Source organism: Ambystoma mexicanum, chromosome 2q, assembly GCF_040938575.1.
Source record: "Ambystoma mexicanum isolate Mex_15411 chromosome 2q, UKY_AmexF1_1, whole genome shotgun sequence".
In the NCBI taxonomy this organism is placed as follows: domain Eukaryota; kingdom Metazoa; phylum Chordata; class Amphibia; order Caudata; family Ambystomatidae; genus Ambystoma; species Ambystoma mexicanum.
Window position 1 is genome coordinate 893,819,951 of NC_090924.1, and position 26,961 is coordinate 893,846,911.

At 46.9% G+C, this 26,961-nt stretch overlaps 1 protein-coding gene across 16 annotated transcripts in view; it reads right to left on the minus strand.

Annotated features, from left to right (window-relative positions):
• The window catches only part of KIAA1217 (KIAA1217 ortholog), a 1,682,267-nt gene that overhangs the window by 57,131 nt on the left and 1,598,175 nt on the right, over nt 1–26,961 (minus strand). For all 16 annotated transcript variants that reach the window (XM_069648169.1, XM_069648165.1, XM_069648167.1 and 13 more), the window contains one exon: nt 6,713–6,843. In XM_069648169.1, coding sequence (XP_069504270.1) covers nt 6,713–6,843 — 131 coding nt within the window. The remainder of the gene's footprint in view (nt 1–6,712; nt 6,844–26,961) is intronic.

The following is a 26,961-nucleotide window of genomic DNA, read 5'->3' on the forward strand; positions in this document are numbered from 1 at the left end:
ATTGTCTGCAAGAGAAAAACATGGCTGTACTATATCAGTCTGAAGTATTCCATGGCAAAGTTCCAAACCAGGAATAATATTCACACTATCCAACGTATATGATATATAAATAAATACAAAGTTTAAGTACAGTACAAGCATAGTTTCCACTCACAGCATAATGTCAAACAACTAGACAATAAAGAAAAAAAGCATGTTTCTTAAGCATAAGGAAATATCAATGGCAAGAAAAGACTGGACACATGCACAAGGAACTATAATTGGTAGAAACGTCATGCATGAGTCATAAAAAAAAATACAATAAAATCTGAGGTGTACAAACCGAAACATATGCTTGACATATCGGTACAATTGCCTAAGTGCCAAGTCCACTAGGAAAAGCTTTTCCAAAAGGAATAGTGTGCCGGTTTTAGGTTCATAAACGTGGCAAACGCAAATAACCAGGAGCCTTAATTGTAGGGAACAACAAACAGGTTGACCTTAATTCTAAATAGAACTATCTAGTCAACAAATAAGGGATGGAATAAAACAAAACATAATACACCAAACAATGAGGCCTATACACATCACAGGACATGTATATTTTCCATCAGGTGATGAGGGCTCAGTGAGGTGAGGCCCATACAATCACGAGAGCTAATTTCTCAAGACAGTATGTCAGTGGTTTATTGTATAATAACAGTAAGGGTAGTGCAAACATTTCTAGAGCATCTAAACATGCAGAAATGCTGCCCAAATTTCTAGAAAGACAAATTACTACTATAAAGTCAACATATTGAGCATTCACATGGTGGAATTCTCGCCAATTCGTGTTACCAATCTTTAAAGACTGGCACATTTGTGGTACCCCAACATCTAAGAATGCATGACTTAGCTACCATAAAAGTGGATTCTATCCACCTTTGACATTGTTTCCAACAGTGCCCAGGGTGGTAAATCATGCAGCAACGTTATTCTAGGATTCAATATGAAGGTCCAACCTAAAATATCATTGAATTAGCATGTAATATTTGCCAATAATGGTGGAACTGTGGCCAGGGTTATCAAATGTGTTACAGTGGCTCTGTCCAGGTTACATCCCCAACAGGCATCTTTCATGGTTGTATCTGTATTGTTCAGCTTGTGGGGCTCCAATGCCAATGGTGTAGATCTTAAACTGTAATTTTAAGTGTGGGCTCTCTGAGGTTTACATTATGCCATTCATATAGCGTACTCCACCGTTCGTCTGTGATTTGGCAGTCCAGATGCCATGTTAATTGCAGCTTGCTACAAGTGTTTTCATGATAGAAGCTTTACAGGGGTGTAACATAGCAGGCTGAGGGGTCCCATCCGTGATTTGACTAGGGGTCGCTTCAGCATTTGCAGGGCTTTTTCTAAGCAACAGTTAAGGTGTATGTAGCCCCATACCTATTTTGTTTAATCTAGATCAGATATTAGGATGCTATTGTTTAAAAAGGTTGGACAATTGTGGTATTTGAATCCCACATTTCAATTATATACATCGAATGCCTTTAGGGTCCCAATACTCCCAAAGGAACACTTTCCCTTATATTACTAATGTATGATTGTGCAAGAAGGGTGCTTTAATGTGTAAAAAAGGGCCACTACCTGCTACATTGGGTATCCTGATTGAGCTGTAGTGGGTAAAGTGTAAAATCTGATGTTTAAGCGGCAGAAGATATGTTTCCATGCAAAACAAGTTAGGTCTATAAAATGTTTTGTGTGGCGTTTTACTCAGCCGTCAGATATGAAAGGATTTACTGTAAAGTTCTATAGTCAGAAGGTGAAGACCGCCTAAAGAGGATGCTGCACATAGTAAGGTCATGTGGTTTTGAGGTCTAACAACCCTGTATGTGAATTTTCAGATCATTTTATCAACGCAGGACTACCAGTCATGGGCAAGTCTGGGGGTAAGCAGGATAAAAACGATAGATGGCTTCAGGGGCAACAGTCGTTTCTACTACAGAGTGGAAGACTAAGAGTATTCCGCTCTAATAACATCTAGAGATGCAGCTTTTCAATGGAAGTGCAAGATATGTGGTAGCATGTCATGGAGCTCTATAAGTTTAATACCAAAGTACTGGAGTCCTTCAGTTAGCCAGTGGAAAGGATATCCATGTTTATCGACTTCAGTAGTTTCCCGTCAGAGTAGAAGTGTATCTCATTTGAGCAAACTGATATTGAAGCTTGAACATTTGGAAAAGTATTATACTCTGGTCATGAGGCCTGGAATTGACTTGGCCAGGGTCAGCGAGTGACAATAAAATGTCATCAGCATAGAGCATAAGTTTAGTAATGCCAATATCTGTACGTACACCCTGCTTAACAGTGTTGTTTTGGATGGCCATTGAGAGAGATTTACATGGTCAACAAAAACAATTTAAGAGTCAGTGGGCATCCCCGTCTTGTACCCCGCCTTATGCCAAAGGTGTATAACATATGGCTATTACAATTGAGTCTTGAGCAAGGGTTGGTATACAGTAATCTTATTTCTCGCTGGAAAGTGTCCCCTATGCCAAATCTGGGAGAGTGGTCGGAACATCAACCGTTGCTCAACTCTGTCAAAAGCCTTTTTGGCATGTAAACACCGAACAAGTGTGGGAAATGAGGAGTACTTCTCTTGCCAGACAATATGAAAGAGTTCCCTAAGTTTGCCTCAGGATATATACACAGGTACATGACCCAATTGTGATGAGAGAATATGTTGCAGGAGTTATCTCTGCCGCCTTTTCTCCATAATCTTTGCAATGATTTTCAGTCCCTCAACGGGCTCCCGGTTGCTGCTAGGATCAAGTTCAAGACCCTCTGCATCATCCACAAGGCTTTCTGGGGCCTGGGACCCAGCTACATCCAACTCTCTCTCCCTAAATACCTTCCTGCTGGAGCCATTCGGTCTTCTAGCTCTAACTCTCTGCAGATCAGACACTTCTCTAAGCAGAGAGTGGGAGGGTAGATCCCTCTCTTCCTTAGGAGCCTCCCTCTGGAATGGTCTCCCTGCCCCTTTCAGCCTTCAGCCGGATCTCCTTAACTTCCGGAAGCACCTCAAGACCCTCCTTTTCTCTTCTTTGTTCCCCCTCCCACTGTTCTTTGCAAGATTTTAAGTGTGTTCCGTCTCCAGATTTACGCTGCAAATCTTTTTGATAGTAAGTGCAATGGACCAACAGCACGTGTTTGGCTTAGCCCAGCTGCATCCAGAGGTCTTCATCAAAAAACGTAAGCCCTTCACACAAACTCCAAGGGTGTGTTTTGCACCCCTTATTCATGGTGTCGCCGGTGCAGGGCAAAAAATAGCAAGGGGCTCACCAAATGTTTTGCCCTTGGCCTCACCAAATGCTGCGAGAGCCCCGGGAGGCAGCCACGGGTCACAGCAGAGTGCATTAGAGCTGGAGAAAGAGAGCGAGATGACGAGAGCTGGATACACAGTGGCAGACAGAGGCAGTACTTGGGAGGAGGGACAGATGTTGCGGACTGAAACCCCACTCATCCTAACTAAAGAGTGGAATCATGGATGGATAAAGCGAAGTGGGGAACACAAAGGCATGGCAGGCTTTAAAGGTTGTGCAGAGAATGGTCAGTTAGGATACACCTTTCTCACACAAATAGAACAGATAGTTCACGAAAAGCAGCAGTGAAAACTCAATCACAAACAGGACAGACGTAGCATGATCACAGCCTGGCAAACCGCGTTGCAAGCTTTCCTCACAAACAACCAGCAGGACTAAGGTAACGTTGATGCATGCTTCCCGCACACCTTAAGCGAGTACAACAGTCATGCGCAGTTCAATCATACCATAGGCAAGCAAGCTAAGAGGCACATTTCGACTGCATAGCACAGCAGAAGTGCAAGGGTCCTTTTGACAGGCCGCGGCTCACAAACACACGCAGTTCAGGTATATCCTCAACATAGGCTGCTGCCCCAGGTGCTGCTAGCAAAAGCCACTGCAGTGCTGCAAGGAAAGATCACTGTGGGGTTCCAAGTTGGACCTAAATGTATCACTTCTGGAACATTGAGGGTAGGAATTGGGCCGGAACAAGACACAGCAGCGCTCCGGCAAAACATATCCTGCCGGAGCACTGCAGGAGTGCTGCTCTGTCTCCAGGCCCAGAGGCTAGCCCAGGAAACTCACAGATGTGCTCTGGAGCCGAGCTCTCGCATACACTAGGAACCCGTGCTTCAATGAGCAGACCGCTTTTAGATGACTTGGCACAGTTTCTAGGGGCGGGCCGGGGGAGGGGCCGCAGCTCCCCGGGCCCTAGAGGAAGGAGGGGCACAATAGAGGCAGGGGTGAATCTGCTCACGGGTCCCAGGCAGAAGAGTGCCCCATAAACGTTTAACGTTCAGTGTTGGTCTCACAGAGAGAAGTACTGAAGTCTGGAGTCAGCGACTGGGCGGGTTTGCGGAGAGTCTGTAATAAACACAAAAGGATAGCAAGTGCACACTGGGAGGCCCAGGCTCAGCAGCTCAAATGCACAAAAGGTGTTATTATCTGCAAGATAGCTCGATTAATGGCAGCTGATGATCTATGTATGCCTCATTCCCTCTCCCATGTTTGCGGGAAAGACATGAGCTTTAGGTGTTCAGACTTCAGAAATTCTTGTTACATACAGTCGTTTTAGTGATGCTGGGGACAAAAGCAGTGCATTGCTGCATGACGTCAGCTGTTCAAGTTCACAGATCAACATCAGGAGTGCAAAAAGGCAGGATCCAAAATACATATGCCAAAACCGCGAAATCCGAACTTCCCTATGCCATGCGCGAGAAGGCCACCCAATCCCATTTTTTACTCTTGAATTCTGGGACTTGTAGTGTTTACCCCCATTGAGTACTTCCCCGATGTAGTGTTTTCCCCCAAATTAAGGAAAATTATAAATCCCAGAATTCCAAACAACACAGGACTGTCTGTCCTTTTCACACATGGCCATGGGAAACTTGAGAGCTCTGAACTTTTGGGGGAGAAGTGAGTTTTGAAAATCGTGCCAAAGTAGTTGTTATGCAGAAATAATATGGTAAAGGTGCTTCATGTAACTAGTGTGTTTGGGCTGGGCCTTCCGTCAATATTTGTAATGTAACAATGCTACTTTACATTTTAATTTTGAACTTAGAGGGGAAACAAAGAGGTCCCTACACTCTCTTGCCAAAATATTTGGCAATCCAGGCAATGATCCCTTAGAGTTGGGCTTTATTTTTCTATTAGCTTTCTTTGAATATACCTCAGGTACAGGCTCTGTGACGTCGCATGAAACCGGCACCTACATCACGTGGGAGGGCACACTGGGATCATGGGAGAAGGGGAGGAGCATTAATGGAGTATGACGCAGAGGTTGAATTTACTACAGAGGTTGATCTAGAGAGCGCCGATGGAGGGCTGAAGTGCAGCCGGCATGTTTCGGGAAGGTGGTTGGGCTGTTGAGAGGTGTTGCGCAGATGGCGGTTGTGTTTGGAAGTGGCGGGTAGTTGGCGGAGCTGGGGACGGGGCGTGAGTTGGTGGGGGGCGTTTGTTTGCGGTAGGGTAGCTGTTGGTGTGGATTGGTGGGGTGTGGTTGTTTGCGGTAGGGTGGCTGGTGGTGTTGAATTGGGGGTAGTGGTTGTTTGTGGTTTGGTGGCTGGAGGTTCGTGTGGAAGTGTGGGTGTCGCTCGGGTTGGTCGCGGCGGGTGGGCGGCGGCGCGCGGTGCCTTGCCTGAAGCGCATGTGTAGGCGTACGGGCTGGGGTCTCGCAGGTCTGCGCGCCGGTCTCCGGGGCTCACTAGGTGGTGTTTTGTGTGGTGGGGGGTGTGTGTTTGCGGTGGGGTGGCTGGTGGGGTTGGATTGGGGGGTGTGGTTGTTTGTGGTTGGGTAGCTGGTGGTTTGTGTGGAATTGTGGCCTGTGTGTTGATTGGTGGGGTTGGTGCACATCATCCTTTAGGATGGGGAAGCGCCTGCGTGGGTCCGCCCACGCGTTTGATAATTAAGAAGAAGAAGAAGAGGAGAAGGAGAATAAAGACGTGCATACGAATCCCCCTCTCGTGTCCGCCTTCCCTTTCTTGCATGCTGCATGAAGGGGGCCGTGTGGGTTGATAAGGTGAGTCCCAATGAGAGGCCATACATTACATGTTCATCGATCCCAGCTTAAAAAAATATGTAAATAGTTAGATAGCTCACTGGGTTAAGAGCTCACTGCTATGATGTGTGTTCCACCTGAATGTCACCCGACAGCGTTAACTTAGCATTTGAGTTTGGCAAGCTCATAACATTACACTGGGAAATACAGACCTCTCAAGTTGCTCGTGGCCAGGCATAAGAAGGCCTTTCAGTCCTGAATTTGCTTGGAATTCAGAAACATGTCGTTTTCCCAAATTTCAAATGACGTAGAACTACAACTACGGGAATCCAGGAGGAGCGGGTTCCCTCAGTACATTTTTGCCATTTCCAGCACTGGCCACACTGACAAACTGGCACCTCCTCTGGGCGGCTTAAATCTTTACCAGCCTAGGACTGAAGCAGCGCAGGCCCCTGTCATACACAGCAGACACGTTGTTAGTGTTCCCTTTCCCCAGCCGCTCAGATTTGGAACTCTCGTCCCCTCCCACTAAGCAGGTGTCAAAAAATAACTGACCCGGGGACATGAACGTTCCCAGAGTTAATTATCTCCATTTTCGCAACTGCTGGCAAAGACGGTCTCAGTTGAGCGCGTTCGTACCGTTGCGTAGATCCAGCAACAAACAAAAACATACCTTTAAGGTTTGCAACAGCCTCGCCGATCTGCCTGAGACTGAAGGCCTCGTCTTCCACGTCCTTCAGCGTGACGCCCTTGTTAACTGACGTCGAGTCACTTTTCAGATCTTCAACAAAACCCTCCAGGTCACTGCAATAGAAACAGAGAAAAGCGCACCAACAGCTCGTCAGTACTCATTACTCACTGCAGACACCAAAACGAGGTCAGACACGAAGTGGAGTGCTGTTTTGTCAGGATTTAAGGATGTCAGCACGTTTAGCAAATCGCACGACACTGCAGTTCACTACAGGCGAGGCCTGCTCATTTTCTTCCAAATAATGTATGCCTTATTGCGTTTGCTAAATTAAAATCATTTTGTCAAGAAGGCTGCCTTTACCAGTATGTACACACATTTTTTTCGTCGAGTAACCTGGATCGAGTACTTGCTTACGTTTTGATAAAGCAAGTTGCTGCCAAGTATTGGTTTTTCCCAGCACATTTTTCTCTTCCGTTTGCAGGCTTTGCTAATAATTGACCGCTTGGTGGCAGCATAGGCTTCTATGAGTTTGCCAATTTATTTACATTCATACTTTATTTAAAGGAAATATTTAACATGACTGCAGCACTAACTGTAGGGGTTATTATTAATATGTTTTCCCAGTGAATCTACAAATGCATTTTTCATGAGATTTTGGAGTTTGTTTTTTTGAAAAGACAACATGCTCACCCAAGCAAATCTATGTCTGCGCCTTTTCTGTAGAAATGCTCAGTGTGCATGAAAATACGGCCTCAGAGAAAATTCATAAGAAAAGTAAATTAATTGCACCTTTCATTGTATTTCCGAATGCTGAATCAAATTAATATTATCTGTTGTCTTTTCCAATATTATGCCGCACAGCCGAGAATGCAGATTAGCATGGCTCTAGAGACCACCTCGAAACACCAGCACTTACATACAACCTCTGAATGTGCACCACGGCTGTGCCCATTCATCACGCAACGTCATTCACTCTCCCATCAAATGTAAGTCAAGAGAGCTTACCTCTGTGGAACGGTGGCGGGAAAGGGGAAGTTTTGGTCTGTACTGCGGTAATTCCATTACAGTTAGAAAGATAGAAGGGGCTCTGCAGATAGGAGGAGGCAGTCAGAAGGAAGGCATTCTATGAAGAGGACGTGTGGAGTTAGATGCACGCAATGTGGCATTTGTGAATGTGCGTCGGAAGTACTGCGTGCCCGGGCTGTGCGCATACATGCGTACACGCAGGGATGTCAGAGAGCGTCACCGCAACCAATAAAAGGCAGAGTCTGACGGCACGATCGGCAGCCCACACAAAGCAATAATCCTGTGTGTATGTGCTCCATATGTAGAGACACCAGCAATCCAGGAGGAGTTGGCGAAACTCCACTGAATGTGGGCATCTTTGACCAGGCACTGGCAACCAGAAGAGGGGACCAGATAGGAGGACCCATTATCGAGTGGCAGAGGAGATCCTCCAGATCACAGAAGAACTGGCAAGAGCCAACAAGAAGAAGAGATGAAGCAGATGGAGGGCACAAGCCTGGGTAACGTATAAACAGGGACCCAGACTAATCCCTGATTGACCGGCAGCTCAAACATTGCTAGGACGGCAATATCACTGCTCACCTTGAATGTCTGAAGCTTGAATGACAGAAACAGACAGGTCAGCACGTTGACCTTTTTGGCAGAATGTGGAATACCGTATGACCAGTCGTACAAACAACTCCTGGCGGAGTGGAGTCATGGCCCATCATTTTGGTCCAGAGGGACCGACTGCAAGTCCTTGGGTGTGGCCATTCTTGCAAAGGGAGGCATTTCACAGTTGAATCAGTAACCGAGCAGGTGAATGGCAGAGTGCTGGCCATTGACGGCTCCTGGGCAAGTGAAACAATCCGACTGATCAATGTTTACGCCCACGACCAAGAATGAACGGTTGGAAATGTTTGAAAACCTGAGGCTGCTGCTCGCCACCTCCAGGACCATCCTGATGGGGGATGACTTTAACTGTACCATAGGGGAGGATGGACGCACGGGCCATGGCTCTGCAGGAATGAATTCAACATCCAATCTGCTCCGGGAGGTTGTGGGGAGTCTTCCCAGAGAGATTCCATCAGAGGTATGGGGCGAATGCCAGGAACTTCTCCAGGAGTTGTCCTGATGGCTCCATGCTCTCCAGGATTGACTTAATCTTCACCTTCGAGACGGTAATGCCGGTTCTGAGCTCCATGGCTGCCGTCCACTTTACTATACTGAGCAATTAGCTACATGAACTTTCAGGAAAGTTCCCAGGTGGCCCAGGTTCCTGGAAACTGAACTGCACACTGTTGGAAAGTGAGGAGATGAAGGCAAACCTCAGAGAGGCATATGCAGGGTGGAGGAGCATAAGGGACTGCTTTCAATCCACAGGGGAGTGGTGGAGTGTGTCAACACCCAGGTCCGTGACCTCTTCCAGGATGCAAGTAGAGTTTCTGCATAGGGAAAAAAAGCGGACGTTCAGGAAGCTGCAAAGCAAACTGCAGAGACTGTTCAAACTCAAGCTGCGAGGGTGGGATGTGGAGGATGACCTGGAGGAAACCAGGAAGGGGTTAGCAGACCACTTCCAGGCGGAATCCTGGAAAGTCATGTTCCATTCCATGGTCTAGCGACTTGAAAAGGACAAGAAATGCATCTTGTTTTTCTTCAAGAAGCTACACTCCGCTGCCACGCCCTTAGTGGTACTCCGCGACCCAGAGGGAAACCTCCAAGGTGGTAAAAAGTAAGTCAAGAAGGTCATCACTGACTTTTATGGCAGCCTCTACTCGCGTAAGGTGGCAGAGAGAGATCAGGCAGACATGTTCCTGGCTGGGATCTCAAAGACGCTGAGCCCGGAGCAGAGAGCAGGCCTGAACGCCCCTCACCTGGGGGGAGCTGCACCAGGCGGCCATGCCCTTCAAGCATAGTTAGTCTACGGGCTGTGACGGTCTTCCAGTGGAACTGTATGTCGGACTGTGGGACCTGATCGGACCGGACTTGCCTTGGGATGTACGAAGAGATGGCTGAAAGCAGTAGCGTGCTACAGTCCCTGAGAGAAGACACAATCACACTCTTGTACAAGCAGAAAGGAGACCGGGAGCACCTGTAGAACTGCAGACTCATCTCCTACAAGATCCTCGCAACAGTGATGGCTAACTGGCTGAAGAAGGTGATCGGGAACAGCCGGTCGTCGCCAGAATGTAGATAGCCTGAACCTGATCAGAGACATGTTCGAGTATGTCAAGGACTGAAGGGCCCGAGCAGCTCTGGTCAGCCTGTATCAGGAAAAGGCATTTGACTGAGTCTCCAACTAATTCATGGACTGGGCCCTGCAGGCACTGGGCCTGGGGGACTTCCTAAGTGACAGAGTGAAGGTAATGTATAAAGACATCTTCAGTACTGCTATGGTTAATGGTTGGAAGACTGCCTCCTTCCCAGTGGAGTCAGTGGACAGGCAAGGTTGTCCACTCTCACCTCTTCTCTTTGTGTTATAGAGCTCTTGGTGGAACACATCAGATGGAACAAGGACATCAGAGGGATCAAGGTGCCAGGAAGTAACTGCAAGGGTGAAATGAAGCGCTCCCTCTACGTGGACGCTGTCTCAGTTTTCTGCACAGATGGGAGCTCCGTGAGGGCTTTGGTGAAGACCTGCGAGGACGTCTGCAAAGCTTCAAGGGCCAAGATCAACTGAATGAAGTCAGAGGCCATGCTCTTTGGAGACTGGAACTCCACACACAAGCCGCTTTCCTTCCACAACAGAACGGTCTGCATGAAGATCCTGGGAGTGTGTTTCAGATATGAAGGTGCCACGACGAGGACGTGGGATGAACGAGTGGCAAAGGCCATGCAGAAGCTGGGACTCTGGAGCCTGTGGAAGCTGACCATTGAGGGGAAGATGTTGGCCCTGAGGAATAACGTGCTACCAGTCCTGAAGTACATGGCACGGGCCATGCAGAAGAGGACAGCGAAGATCAGAGGTGTTCTACTTAATCTGGAACTCCAAGATGGACCAAGTGAAGAGGGACACCATGTACAAGGAGCACGAGAAAGGAGGGAAGGGAGTACCAGGCATCCCCACCATCCTGAGAGACTTCTTCACCTGGAACTGCATGAGGATCACACTGAAGAGCAGCGATGAGTCACATCGGATTCCTGATGGCACGCTTCTTCCTCCAGCCAGTTGGGCGAAGACTGGGGTGGGCAGAGTGGAACACCAGGATCCCATACAACTGGACAGAGCCTTGATACTATGCAGCAGAAGAGGGATTGTGAGAGACTTCCAGCTGGTGATGGCAGCACCGGACTAGTGGAAGACAGGGACCATCTACGCACGCATCCGCATGAGGAACATCTGCGAGCAGATCGGTACAAGGCAGAACACATGTGGGAGAACATCGGAGAGGCTGACGAGCAAGCACAAAGACATTGCCTGGATGGCCTTCATGCACTCCAGAGGACTAAACTGCTTCAGGAACTGCCTGAGGCGATGCACAGCAGACGAGATGGAATACCACCTTTTCTGGGACTTCACCTACACTAGAGACCTAATACGGGGCCCGGCCACAAAGCTGGGGGTGGGGGGCCTTCTCCCTATAACAAACATCACTGCTGAGTCAGTGGTGTACAGTTTGTTCCCAGGGTCCCGCGCACAGTGAGATATCCAGGCCTGCTGGAGAATCATGTGCTGCTTTAAAGATGTGCTCCTTTTTTCCAGGAAAGGCATAGTGCTGGGGAGGAAGGAAACATCGACTGAATTCTGTCGGCGGATGATCCGCAGCCTCCTGAGGGACTACAAGATCATTGACGGACCAGACGACGACATCGACGAGGAGGAGTGAGTAATGTACACATTCATTACCTGTCTGTGTGCTTTCTCTTACAGGAATCACCTAGGGGTGGCAAAGAAAGAAACATTGACGCACACTTTCAGTGGTAAAATGAGAATGTGTAAGTAATGTAAAAATAAAATAAAAAATAAAATAAAAATCTCTAGCTCCCAGGCCCTTCGTTATCACGGGCCCTTGTGATAAGGCCCTGCTTACCACCCCCCCCCCTCTGACAATAGCGGCTCTGGCATCCTCCAGCAAGAGACTCCTCATGTCCTGGTAGTGATTCTCAGGCATCCAATGGTCCTAGTGACAGAGCCGTACCCAGCAGCACCACAGGTTGATAATCCAGGTCGGATTTAATGACTGGTGATGAAGGTGGGATGGGGGGACTCCGATAGAGAAAATGCACCCCTTCTAGCCCTGCTCACACCTAGAACAGCGACCAAGCCAGTGCCCTCATACAACCCCATCACAGAATTTGAGAGCCTAGGCCCCCCATCCAGACTAGGCCCAAAGTGGGCACTATGGGTTGAGAGATTGGAACTTTATTTCTCCAAAAGGCCTGTAATTGTATTCTACGCAGGATGAGGGGTGCACACAATGTTCTAACTGCTAATGACCATTACCAATTTATATACAGCTGCAAAGGCAGCCTTAGCTAACTACCTTAACCCACAGGCCAATGCAGGTAATGAAAGAGTTCAACTATGCCAAGTGTGCCAGATGGCACAAGAACCAAACAGTGTGCTCCATGCAAGACTTCTCCAATTGGCCTTTACCTGCACCCTGATAGGCGAAACTGATGAGGTCCATGCCCAACAGAGAATTCTGGAGCTAAGCCACTCACATGAGCTCACTGAATGAAGGGCTTCAAAGATGGGAGGCTGCCTTGCCACACGTGGCTTTGACACAATTACAGGAGGTTTCACACAACTACCTGCACAAATGTGGGGGGAAGGCTGCTGAGGTTTCACACAAGAACAGACAGTGCAGACCCCACAGGCCGCTACCAGGCAGAGTGCCACCCCCCCGGTCGATGCCCAGTGAGAGGCGAGGAATGGGTAAAATGCAGCAGGCTGAAACATTTCACCAGTGTGTGCAGAGCAAGCACCTTCATACTGCCCTCACAGTCCCGTCGACCAATGAGACAAGGAATTTGCTATATAGATGCCGAGCAGCCGAATGATGACTACGCAATGTTCCTCATCTCAATGCTATGCTGCGGCTCATTACGGTGCCCCCAACCGCACTCCAGAATCCTCATGGAAAGCAATCCTATGACTGCGTTGATTGACACGGGGGGTCTTCGTGAATATCATGAGCAGTGCAGAAAACGCATCAACTCAAGGTGCACTCTCTGGTCAGATCCATCAAGGTGAAGATCTTCGCATATGACAGAAGCAATATGCCCATCCCACTCAACGGGGTGGCCAAAACGCCATTTCAACGTGAAGACTTGGTTGTACAGAGCAAATACTGATACTGCCACACCTGTAATCTGTGACACAGCCCAAGACTTGCCTCACATTTGGTGTTTATGAAGACAAGATTGAGAGCCTTCTCAAACATTATGAAGACCTCTTCCAAGGAAGATGCTGCCTGCTGTCCCAATAGGTATGCTTGCACATTGACAAGATGGTCAACCGGTGGTGCAGAAGCACAGGCAGATCCCCTTCTGCCTACACCCGTAGGTGGAGGAAGAATTACACAAGCAGGAGCAAATGCTGTGGGTGCCGCCCACTGAGGCCAGACCAGATGCACATCTGTACCAGCATGCTGTCAAGGGTTGAAGGGGAAGGCGCTGTGCCTTTTAGGAAAGACCCACGTGGGTATGAACATGTGGCTCTGATGGTATTTAAAGGAATTCATAATGATAATAAAGGTTAGCTTGTGAAAGCAGATGTGGTCCTTTGTTACTTGCTTTCTTTACACATACCTCTTAACAAATGGCGACGAAGTTCTGGCCTGTGCGTTTTTGTTGCCTGGCTGATGTCTTGGGTGGCTGCTCGCCGTTGCTGCAGTTTGCGCTGATACAAACAGTGCATTGTGATGGGGGTGCTGTGTACCGGTTGCCAGCTTGAATGCATTGTGCTGTTTGTGGACTTGAGGAGTGTATCTGGCCATGGTTTGAAGGTGTGCTGGTGCCACCACGGAGACAGTGGAGTGGCTGGAGTAGGAGACACGCTGCCTGATAGTGGAGGTTCCGTGCTTCCTGAGCAGGGAGGAGTGGCAGTGAATGGAGGTGTGGCGCTGCCTGGAGTATTGAGCTTCCTGAATGTGTAAAAGTGCTGGAAGGTACATCGACTGTTGATGTTCCTTTTTTCAGCCTTGCAATATGAAGATGGGTAAGGAGCCGGTGGCGCGACAGGAGATAGTGGACTCCACTGATAGGGCGGCCTTCCTTCGCAAGCCACTGCTTTTTACATTGATTCCTCAGGATGACAAGGGTCCGAGGTGGCTGGATTGGGTTGAGGATTTTCAAGGCTTTGTTAAAACTGAGGGGGGAGACGCTTCACCAGCCTTACTTGACATTTTCATTAATCTTGCTGGGACAGAGATTAAGAACATTATTAAGACGATTGCTGTGGGGGAAAGGGATACCTGTGAGAAACAGATTAATGCTTTGAAAAAGAAACTTGTCATCCAGCCTAATAGGGATTAAGAAAGGTATGTGTTCAATCAGTGTGCCCAGCAGGTGCAAGAGACTATTTGTGAATGTGTTATTTGTTACAAGGCTACATCAGAAGTTGATACAATGCCAGTTTTCTCAATTTTCAGATGACAAAGCGATTAGGCATTGGAGGGTGTATTTCCACTGCTTTTTGTAAACAACTATTGAGGAAACCAATTCCCATCGATGAAGTTATTGAATTGGCAGGAATTTCTGAGAGGGTTGATGTACAGGCAGCATCTATGGAGGGTGCCCCTGGTCGGCCAGTGGATCATGAGGTGATGGCTGCAGTGCAGACCCGGGAGATGGGGGATCGAATGAGGTTTTCAAATCGGTCTGCGTATCGGCAGTCAAAGGTTCAGAGATCGATGTGGATTGGCTTTCCCGCATGCAAGGGTGTGTCCGGTCATTGCTCAGCGCTGCTCAAATTGTGGCCGGGAAGGTCACTTTTCAGGCTGTCAGTCAGGCCGGGCAGTCCGTTTCAGTGTCCAGAGCAACCTTTGCTGATAATTGGAGGCAAAGGTATCAGCCGCCAGGACATCCATATTCATCATCTCAAGGTTCATATTCTTCATTTCAAGAACCGAGGAGGATGCAGTTAGGGGATGCTTTTGGATCCGGGAACTATGTGAGAGCGGTTGATGAGGTATTTGGAGGATACACTCACAGGAGGGTCGGAATCCTGAGTATAAATGTATCATAGTGATGATCATGAGAAGGTAATATATGTGTATCCTGGCTCTGGAATGTATGAAGGTGATGAATACCATGATTTTTTACATGTGGTGGAGCAAGACTATTCAGATGAGTATGTGAATTTGATACAAGATGGTCAGGAAGTCGAGGAGGCCCCAAGGGCATCTATTGACATGGGGGGGGGGAGACTGGTGTACAAGAGTATATCAACGGATGCTATTTTCCATGTCATTCACAGTCCTATAAAAGGGAGATGTCTCCTTAGCTATGGTACGGCAAATCAACTGGGGCAGATCGATGTTCATTTTCAAGATAGTGACATTGTGCAATCTGTGGAAAGACCTTTTGAAAGTCCCTCTGTATGATATATACTGTGCTTCTGTCCAAAGAATATATCCAAGCTATGTTTCCAAAGTTGTTTGAGGGTTTTGGTAGGCTGAAAGGGATGGTCGTCAATATGCATATTGATGAGTCGATTAGACCTGTTCCTCAACACCCCCGGCGAGTGGCGTTTCATTTGCAAGAAGCTGTCTCTTATGAAACAATGTCATTGAGAGAACTACTGGGGCAATGCCGTGGATGTCTCCCGTTGGTGATTGTTCCAAAGGACGGTGGGAAAATCAGGTTGTGCATTGAGATGCGGGTTGCATTCAGCGCGAGTGACATCCTGGGCCTAGCATTGAGCATATGATTGTACAACTTAACTGTGCCACCGTGTTTTTGAAGCTTGATTCAAATCAGGGATACCATCAGTTGGAGTTGCATCATGATTCTAGAGCAATTACAACCTTCTCAACCCATGATGACCTGTCTCGATATCGGAGATTGAACTTTGCCATTTCTTCGGCAGCTGAGGTTTTCCAGGAGGCCATTCATCAAGTAATTCTCCCTATGAAAATCTACTTTCAATTACAGTGATGATATTCTGGTGTATGGGTCCTCTGAGGAAGAACATGATCAGGCATTGGTGGACACGTGTGTGGCTTTGCAAAAAGCGGGTTTGACCCACAATGTCGCCAAATGCAATATCAACAAGAAGAAATGGAGATTTTTGGGCCATATTTTTCCTGATGCTGGAATGACTCCTGATCCTGAGAAGGTCAGCACTATTGTGGATTTGGCCCCTCCGATGCAGGTGGCGGATGTGCGCCCATTCTTGGGTATGGCAGATTGTTGTGCCAGATACATTCCACATTTTGCCTCAAAAACAGAGTCTTTGGGGTGGTTGCTGCAGGAAGATTCCAAGTTTGAAAGGACGGAGGAGTTTCAGGCTGCCTTCAAGTGAATAAAGGATGCACTCGCAAAGACGAGGAAATTGACATATTTTGTCCCTGGCTGGCATACTGAAATCATCATTAATGCCAGCCCTGTGGGGTTAGGGGCTATCCTGGCCCAGGTGGAGATTAAAGATCCGCCTTTTCATGTGTACCCTAGACATATTTTGGCCTATGCTAGTCGGGCTCTGTCTCGTACAGAGATGGCGTATTCTCAGGCTGAGAAGGAGAGTCTTGCTGCTGTATGGGCATGTGAGCATTTTTACAATTGTATTATTGGGAAAGGCTTTATGCTGGTGACAGACCATCAGGCCCTTCTTTCTCTATTTGGATATCCTCGTATCAAAATGCCACCTCGAATTGAGAGGTTGGGAATTCGCCTGCAAGAGTGTGATTATACTATTGTCCATAAACCGCGAGGAGATCAAAACCTGGCGGATTACATCTCGAGACATCCCAGAGGAGATCATGCGACAAGACGAGGTGATCTGAACTACATTAATTATGTTACGGCCAACACCTTGCCACCTACCCCTTACTCTAGAGATGGTGGCATGTGAGTCAAGGAAAGATCCATCTATGGCCTTTGACATTCTGCTTACGAATCAGAATCAATAGAAGGATTATTGTAGGCAGAGCTGGGCCCATCTCGAAGGTAGCCTGATGGAAATGGAGCGGCTGGCGAAGGTGTATGTCAAGTTGGCTGTAATGGACAATATGATTCTATTGAGGGGATGCCGCCATGTGATCGAACCCACTTTGAGGAACATTACCATACAGATGGCGCGTGAAGGTCATAGCGTTGCTAAAAATACGAAGAAACAGTTGCAGAGTCGTGTGTGGTTTCCTCACATGGTTATGATGGTAGAGGACTTAGTGCAACCGTTTCTACCTGGCCAGTGTATGACCAGAGTCGGTCCCCCGTTGCCATTGCATTTTTCTCAAATTCCAGATAGACCATGGGATAGAGTTGCAGTTGATTTGTATGGCCCAATGGACACTGGAAGTTATCTGCTTGTCTTTATTGATGAATCTTCGCGATTCCCCTTAGTGAAGAGGGTGACGACAACTGCTTTTCCGCAGGTTGCTGCTGTGTTTTGATGAGGTGCTTAGTGAATGGGTGATTCCTAGTACTATTAAGTCAGATAATTGGCCTCCATACAATGGTCAGAACTTTGCGACTTTTGCCAAGCATATGAGGTTTAAACATCAGAAGGTAACACTGAGATGGCCTCAGGCGAATGGGATGGCTGAGCGATTTATGGCTTCTATATAAATGACCATTCAGAGAGCATCTATTGAGGGGTTTTCTTACCATCAGGCCCTTTGTACTATGTTGAGAGAATATTGTTGAGAGATTATCGGAACACCCCTCACAAAGCTATTGGGAACACCCCTGCTGAAATCATGATGGCTTAGCAGGTTAACACTCGGGAGATCACTCTGCCTGATAGAGGTGTGAGGAATGAAGAAATTCAAGAAAGGGATGCTGAACGGAAACGTCATGATAAGGAAACAATTGACCGCAGAAGAGGAGCCAGGTCAAAGGACTTGGCAGTGGGGAATTAGGTGTTGGTGAAACAACAAGGACGAAAGAAAATTGATTTGCAATATAAATCTCACCTGCTTAGTGTTATAGCAATGAAGGGGTCTCTGATAACATCAGGAAGTGAAGCTCAAGGGATAACGAGAACTGAGTCCCATTTGAAACATCTTATCAAATGTGAAGAAGAGAATGAGACAGTGACAGAACATGAAGTGGGACGTGAAATACTCCTGGATGAGGTTGAGATAGGGGGGGTTCAAAATTCCCCAGGAAGAACTGTACAGGGACAGCTACAGATACAGGTCTCAGAAAGGGGGTTGGAAATGGATGCTAGTGGCCACCCCAGAGGGCTTTCGAACAGCCACAGTGACTAATAGAAGAATGTTGAGTTGCTCTAAGAGCTTTTGTGAGCGGGTGATGTCACGGGTTGAAGGTGAAGGCGCTGTGCCTTTTAGGAAAGAACCACGTGGGTATGACCACGTGGGTCTGATGCTATTTATAAAAAAAAAAACTTTATTTAACAAGTTGTCAATGGATCACAAGTGGTTCGACAGTGTTCACAACATAGTTACAGCTTTAACGTGTTACACATTTTTACTCTTGCATTCAGCATGAAACATCATCTGCTTAGTAATCACTTGAGTAATCCAGTTTTATCATTTCTGTTGCAGAATGTTCCCATATGTTTTCAGAATCAAGTATGCTTTCAACATATAAGTGGTACGGGGCCCATATGTCTTTGGGCCTTGATGTCGCCATAACAGTTTGTACATACCCCTCCTCATTGTCATTAGCCCTTGGCAGTTCTCTGAGCCACTGTTGTATTGTAGGCGCTTCCCTTGCTTTCCATTTAAGTAATATGTATTTTTTGGCGAGTATGCATCCCATATTAAAAAGTCCACGAGACGTGATTTTTGCTTTGCCAATATCGCCAAGGAGGTATTTTAAAGGTTGAAGCATCAGCTGCACTCCCGTAATTTCATAAGGTGTGTTTGCTAGTTGGGGGGCAGTGCCAGAACATATGGATTGTGTCAGCTTCTGCAAAACTGCATTTTTTGGGCATAATTGCTCATTCTGGGGATTAAATCTGGTAATGTGTTGGGGGCTCTAGGGGAGTCTATTCAGTAATTTGAACTGTATCAGCCGCAGGCGTTCATTAAGTGACACCTCTTTAGTAGGACTACACATTCTCTGCCATTTGATTTTGTCTATCGTATTCCCTGTGTCGCTCTCCTATTTATTTCTCAGTGTGTCTGTCTGGGGCGCTCCGTCTTGTATCTTTGCATATAGTCTGGACAGCAATCTTTTCCTATTTTCACACTGTAACATCATTTCGATATAGTCATTCGGGTCAGGCTTTTGGGGAATCAATGGCCATTTCTGTTTGATGGCTGCTCTCATCCGATAGTATTGAAGCAGTTTTACTGGGTTGTTATGATATGATATGATATTTTATTTATATAGCGCCTATACACAATGTGTTTCAAAGCGCTTCATGACAAGGGAGGGAACAAGGGACAATACAAAACATTCTTACAGGCCATGAAAAATTAACTATGCCTAGCGACGTGTCAGACAGTGTAAGTGCTAAAACAAAGATAGGAAGGAAATGGGAAACAGACAGGCGACTACCGTACTAGGCCTGATGACATTTCTGGTAGAGATGGAGAATTAGGTAAGGTGAGGGGAGGAGAGAGGAGGGAGAGGAACAAAACAAGCAACTATTGTACTAGGCCTGACGACATTTCAGATAGAGCTGGAGGGAGGAGCGGAAACAAGTAAGGAGGGGGAGAGAGACAAACATTGTTACTATCGTACTAGTTCCAGAGACAATTCAGATAGAGTAAGTGCATAGAGGAAAGTAAGAGGGGGAGGAGAGAGGAGAGGGAGAGGAGAAGGAGAAGAGAAATAGTAGGCGCTCTTCCCCAGTTTATCTTTAAATTCATCTACTGTGACAAATCTGCCTCTGGGAAATAGATCGCCTAGTTCCATAGTCTTGTCAGGGTCCCATGTTTGCTGGACGTCTACATCCAACGTGGGGGAAATATCCAGGGTGTTCCACAGAGGGATGTTTTTACTGTATGGATTTGTTATACCCAATCTGATCATTATACGTCTCCAGGCTTCCAGTGTGGTGCGTAATGGGTCGAATGAGCAGGGGACGGTCGTATGACTGCATATTAGAGTAGACTTAATATGATTAGGTGCTGCAGAACGTTTCTCCAGGTCTATGTGAGCATATTTATTATCCGGGCTATACCAATATCCAGCATAATGCACTTCAGCCGACAGATAGTACAGCTCGAAATCAGGAGCTGCCAGGCCCCCTTTGTCATACGGTTTGGTTAGGGATACCCATCTCATGCGGGCCGTGCTACTACCCATACAAATCCCACTGCTAGTTTCCGAAGTGTATTAAAGAGCTGTCGTCCGGGCCATATTGGAATGTTATTAAAAAAGTATAGTAGTTTGGGGACCACAGTCATTATCAGGATCACGATTCTGCCATGTAGTGGTATAGGGAGTTTTGCCCAGAGGTTTAGTTTGTTTTCAAGTGTATTTAGGTATTCCGTTTTCATATAATAGTTTGCGCGAGCATGCCACCCTCACTCTCAGGTATTTGACCGTTTCATCCACCTATTTCTTCCCATGTAATTGTGGTGGTCTGGTTGTGTTATCATTCAAGGGGAATAGTTCCGATTTTGTTGTATTCATTTTATAGCCTGAATGTAGCATGAATTTGTCGTCTTCAGCTAGGATCGGCGCAATATTTTCTGCGGGATGTCTAAGATATATAAGGGTATTGTCCGCGTATAGCAATACTATTTGTGGTGGGCCCCATATATGTATTCCTCTGTGATTATGAAATTCTCGGATCCTGTTGGTGAATGGCTCAATGGTCAGTGCAAAGAGGAGGGGGGGAAATGGGCAACCTTGCCTGGGGCCCCTGGCTAGTTTAATTGTATTGAAGTAATTTCTGTTTGTCATTTTCTAAATTTACTAAATCCCTCCCCTAGTCCGAAGCGTTTTAGGACCCCAAAAAGGAAGTTCCATGACACGGAATTGAATGCTTTTTTCAGCATCTAGTACCCATTGCTTCTGCAGGCACCATTGTGTCTATCTGTGCCACTGTGCCAAACACTCACTGCAGATTTAGGGCTGTTGATCTGCCCGGTATTAAGCTCGACTGGTCTGGGTGTACCGGTTCAGGCTTGTAGGGCAGTAGTCTATTTGCCAGGGCTTTGGGGAATATTTTCACCTCCACATTAATTAGGGAGAGTGGGCGGTATGACGGCATTTCGTTTGAGGGCCTACCTGGTTTTTCTAGGACCATGATGATAGCCTCAGTTAGTGAAGGTGGGAGTGTGCCCGTGCTGCACGCTTCATCCCACACTCTAAGCGGGTTTGGGGCCATTATATCCTTGTATACTTTATATAGCTCAATGCCTATGCCGTCTGGGCCAGGGGCTTTACTTGATGATAGGTTATGGCTTCAGTTATTTCCTCCACTGTTAATGGACTACTCAGTTTGTTGCTAGTTTTACGGTCTAGTGTAGGTAGTTTAGTCCCCACCAGGTAGCTCTCCACCTCCTCCATTGTCACTATGTCATTATTAGCATAGGGTTTTTGGTAGTATTCCCTAATACAATTCTCTATTACCATTGGTTTAATAGTGTAGTTATGTCTGATTTCGTAATCCCATTAATGTGGTTAGTCTTGCATTCTCCTTTAATTATACCTGCCAGTAGGCGGCCGGGCCGTTCTCCCTCACCATAGAGTCTGGTTTGCGCCTTTTCAGCCATAAAACGGGTTTCACGTTCCGCCAGTTCGTAGAACTTTTATCTATTGCCCTTAATGAGGCCTAGTCTCGGGAGGATAGCTCAGGGGCAATGTGTTCGCTTTGGAAGCAAGATGACACGCAGCACCACAGGTTCGATCCCCGGGTCGGTGCTCAGAAACATCTGGGTATTAAGCATGTTATAAATAACCTATCATAACTAGTAATGCTATATCTTGTGTTTTACCATACTCGTTTTTGAGACCTCTCAAATTGTCTTCTATTTCATTCATTTCTTTCCTCGTGCATTTTGAAATTCCTGATGTTGATGCCATTGTTATCCCCCTAAACCACACCTTAAATGTTTCCCATATTGTGGAGAAGCTCCACACTGAGCCCTCATTTTCCTTTAAGAATGTTTCAATATCTATCCTAAGTGTCTCAACCAGTGAGTAGTCTAGCAGTGCCGACAGTGCCATCATCCACAATGATTTGAGCCCAGTTCCGGGCATTTGACTTCCTTTCAGTACCACTGGTGAGTGGTCTGATTATGTGCGTGGTAATATTGTGGTCTCGCATGTATTTTCCGTCCATGGTTCTGAAATGAGCCATAGATCAATTCTGAAATGGGAGTCATGCACCGAGGAGTAATATGTATACTCCGTTGTATTGGGGTGTTCTGTTTTCCATATGTCCATCGGACCATATTGAGGCATGATCTGCTTTATTGTAAGGGTGGCATTGGTCAGGTTTCACTGCCTATTGCTTGATCTATCGCTGGAGAGGTCAAGGATCGTGTTGAAGTCTTCTCCCCATAGTATTGGGGTGTCAGCGGTTTGACCAACCAGCATTGCTACTTTTACATAAAAATCCGGGTCATCAATATTGGGGCCATATGTATTAAGTAGGGTAATTGCTGCATTGTTGATAGTGCCAGAAACTATGACATATCTGCCCTGAGGGTCTATGTGTGTTGATCCAGCTCTAAAATCAATGTTTTTATGCATAAGTGTAATCACTCCTCTCGCTTGTGATGAGTAGTTTGTGTAGAATCTATTTTTCCCCCATCCCTGCGCCATCTGTCTGTGTGTTATTTCCAGTGCGTGTGTCTCTTGCAGCATTATTATATTTGGTGTGCGACGTTATAAGTATGCCCAGATCTTTCTTAGTTTTATTGGGTTAATTAGGCCCCTTACCTTCTATGAGATCAATTTTAGGCGAGCAACCATTTCATAACATTACAGTGATTATCAAATATAGGATTTATTGTTGTTGTACCCCTGTCCAAGTTACATTTGACCTGCCTTGCATGTCAATTGCCACTTTGTTTTCCAACCCCTCCACCCCCCTAGCTTCTGGGCCGCTGGAGCTCCAGAGTGCTTGAACATTTACCAACTGTGTAACCCATGCTCACCCTCCCTTCCTCTCCCCTCGCTCACCATCTACCCCAACTTGATGATGTAGTCCCCTGGAACATATGGAATTACCCCGGGGTGCTATGTTGATTGCTGTGTCCCAAAGATCGGCTCAACGGGCCAAACTAGTATAGTCATTTTTTACTTGCACGCTTTAGTTTTATGGCGGTCGCAGGGCGGTACCTTGTACACATGGGGTGGTCTCAGTCATTGTCTTCACCGCATTCAGCTTTATCCCTAAATGGACTGGACAGGTTCTGGATCGGCCGGGGACTGGGATCGAAGCCTCCACGTATGAGAGAGTGTCTGCTGGATTCTCGAAAGAATTAGCCCTGCCCCCATGCTGTATCCTCAATTTAGCATGAAAAATTCAAACATATGGGACTTTTCTTGCTCTCAGAAGGTGCTTCACAGCATTGTACATTTTCCTCTGTGCCTGGACTCCAGCAGCAAAGTCTGGGTATATATGGATATTGTTGGATTCGAATTGTAAGGTGCCCATTTCTCTTGATAGTCGAAGGATTGAGTCTCTATCTCTATAGTTCAGCAGTCTTGCAATTATTGTGCATGGGGGTGTGCCCGGTCTAGGGGGGACAGCGTGGGGTGGGCCCTTTCCACAAAGAATTGGGAGGACAGTTTAGTAGGGTCGAATAGACACTTGAGTAATTCCTCTACGGAAGGTTCCATTGGGCCCCTGCACGCTGCCTCAGGCACTCCCACCACCCGAATGTTGTTGCGTCTGGATCTTGATTTGAGGTTGTCGCATTTGTTTTTCATCTTGTTAAGTTCTGTATGGAATGTTGCTAGATCACGGTCATGACGTGCCACTGTGTCCTTCGTTGAGCCGATCCGTGCCTTTGCTTCCGTAATTCGCTCTCTTTCCTTTTCAATTTTCACCTTAAATGTTCCTATTGTGGCGACAATGTCGTCCAGTTTAACATTGATGGACATTAATCAATTTTGCATCGTATGGAGCAGGTGGTCTTCACAGGATTTGTTTCCTCCCTCTTCATTTTGATTGGGATTTGACAGATTTGGTGATTCCGGAGTTGCAGGTTGGGGGCCAGTGAATGAGTCCATAGGGCCCTTCTTTTTATTTGCTCTTTTAGTCATGTTGTCAGTTGTGTTTCACCTTGTGTTGATTGTGTAGCACGTTTCTGAGGTTATAATTCCCTTACTGGCCGTGTCTCGTGAGCCGCATCTGCAGTCTGTCCCGATCAGGAATCCAGGTGTTAGGACTGTCCAGCATATACCATGCAAGGTCTTGCAGTGGGGTGCTCCATTGAGGTGCTTCTCGTGACAGCAACTAGCAAACTGACAGTATTGATCCACCCGGTGCTAATTGTTCCCTAGTTTATAGGGTGTAGGTACAGCATTCCTCGCTTGGTGGCATTTATCAACCCCACTTGGGGTCTCAATATGGAGCCCAGCCAGAGTGAGGCTCCTTTCTGGATACAGACTTGTGTATGCTAATCATGTCATGAGCATACGTGCACCGATTGTAGTGCACTGATATGTTGGGATTGTTCGGGACCTGCCCTTGTCTTGGTGGGAGTACCTCACTGGGATCAGTCTCCCAACGTGTTGTGCTTTGTTTCCACTTGCCTTGCTTGTGTGCCGACTGTTCACATCGGCGTAGTGCTCCTGGTTGTTATTCTGTTCCACAAGTGTTTTCAAGCAGGTTTGTCACTAGCTTCACATGTAGGATTGTTTGATGCACGTTTTCTGTGCAACAGCCTCTGACGAGCAGTAGTTACGGTAAGTAGTCAGTAATTCTTCCAGATTTATTTGGCGCTAGATCAGATCTGCGCAGACAACACATGCTACGTGCTGCCAGTCGCCTGTGTTCCTAAACAGATCTCCAGCACGCGTAGCGAAGCAGGATCGATTTATCCTATCACAGGGGAGATTGCATATTATCCGGTTCCAGCAGCAATTATGGGCAGTATTGCGGGCTTGTTTTGGGTGTGCCCTTAGCTTGGTTAATCAAGCTCATGGCCCAAATGTTGTAAAGTTTAGTAGCGCTGTATCACCCAGCGGCAGGGAAACACGGGCAGTCACGGTTGTTTTAGTTTTAAACTATTAGTCGGGACAGACCCTCACGCTCAGGCGACCATCTCGTTTGGCTGCTCAAACCCCCCCCACCCCCGGGTATGGTATTTAAAGGAACATGTAATGATAATGAAGGTTAGCTTGTGAAAGCAGGCGTGGTCCTGTGTTACTTGCTTTCTTTACACATGCGTCTCCCTAACCATGCTGTCAAATGAGAGAGGCACCCGACACCCACTCTCAACCACCTTCTTGCAGACATCCAGGGGGCGAAGCATTTCTCAAAGCTCAATCTGATGGGAGGGTATCACCAGATTCCGCTGCACAAAGAGCCAGGTACATCACAACATTTGTTCTCAGCACTTGAAGTGTTTCATAACACTATCCGAGGGGTCATCTCAGATCTCCCAGGCGTTCAGAATATAAGTGAAGACATCCTGATCTCAGACACCATCAGAAGAACACCATTGGCTGAAGATTGTTACATTTGTCTTAAAGCCTTCGGTTTTGTCTTGCAGAAAGAAGGGGTCCTGGCAGACCTGAAAAAAGTGAAGGACATTAAATCAGCCCCAGCACCAAAGAACCAGTCTGAGGTGCGCAGCTTCCTGGGGATGGTGAACTACTGCGACAGATTCATTACCAACCTCGCCACCCTCACAGAACTGCTCAATAAAAGTTAACAAAATCATCAGAACCATGGGAATAGGGTGAGCCATGAACAAAGGCATTCAAAGGCACAACAAATGCACTGACAGAGAATAAAAAAATTGCATATTTCGACCCTTGACTGCACACTGAATTGATCATAGATGCCAGCCCCACGGAGCTGGGCGCTGTCCTCACCGAACTCTGTAGACACTATTCTTCCGGTCACCATTGCGAGCAGGGCACTCTTCCTGCCAGAAACAAGATACTCACAAATTTAAAAAGAGGCCATAGCAATTGTTAGGGATGCGGACAGTTCGACCTGTACAGTTACTGCAGGCCCATCAAAGTCCTTGCGGACCACAATCCATTGATCCCCATTTTCAATGGCTCCTCGATACACCCACCTTCACACAGGATGTTCCAGCTGCAAGAATTCAACATGAAAATTGAGTTCCGCCCCGGGACCGGGACCTGTCATGGTCACCCGTGAGGAGACGCCGCAAGAAAAGCAGGCAGCAATCCGCTTTGAAGAACATGTGTGCATCGTCACGGCAGACAGCATCCCCATTGCTTTGCCACTGAATGAAATGTACGTTAATACAGACAAATGCCTCATCTCAATCAAACGTGCCCTGACCACTGCAAAATGGAACAGGTTTTTGAAAGCGCAGTCACACACACAGAATTGTCCCAATGCTGACTGAAGAGTATCTTCCTTCACAAAGATCACCTATCAATGTCAGAAGGGCTGCTCCTTAGAGACTGGCGGACCGTCATTTCTGATTCACTGACTAATCGAGTGGTCCCACGTAGGGCACCAGGGTGTGTGTAAAACAAAGGCCCAGTTGAGAGAAAAGGTCTGGTTTTCCAGGCTGGGACCTGCCATTGAAAATATCAATGCAAGGTGCTCCACTACAGTCCATGTCCAGAGGTGCACATGGCCTTTCTCCTTTTGTAGTGACTTGCCAGACAAAGAACAATGGCCTGGAGTGTTGCCCAGAGCAATGCCAGAGGTTAAGATTAATTCTTAACCTTGCAGCCATCACCTCTTTTGTTTTGCTGTAGTAACTCCGAGTTGAACGGGTATGCCTATACGTGGGTCCCATGCCTGCCGGGCGTAGAGACCGAAGCTACTCCTCACTGATGAGGCCGAACAAGGCTGAAACATGTTTGGGGATGCTTGTTGTCTTGTGCAGAAGGGATGTGACCAAGCAGTTCGGGCTGGGCTGCCGCTTTTGGGGTTGGACCAAGTCTGATTTGCATATGGTCTTTCCCCTTCTGTAATGGCTTGGCAGGTGTAAAACTTTGGTCTGGAGGGTTGCCCAGAGCAA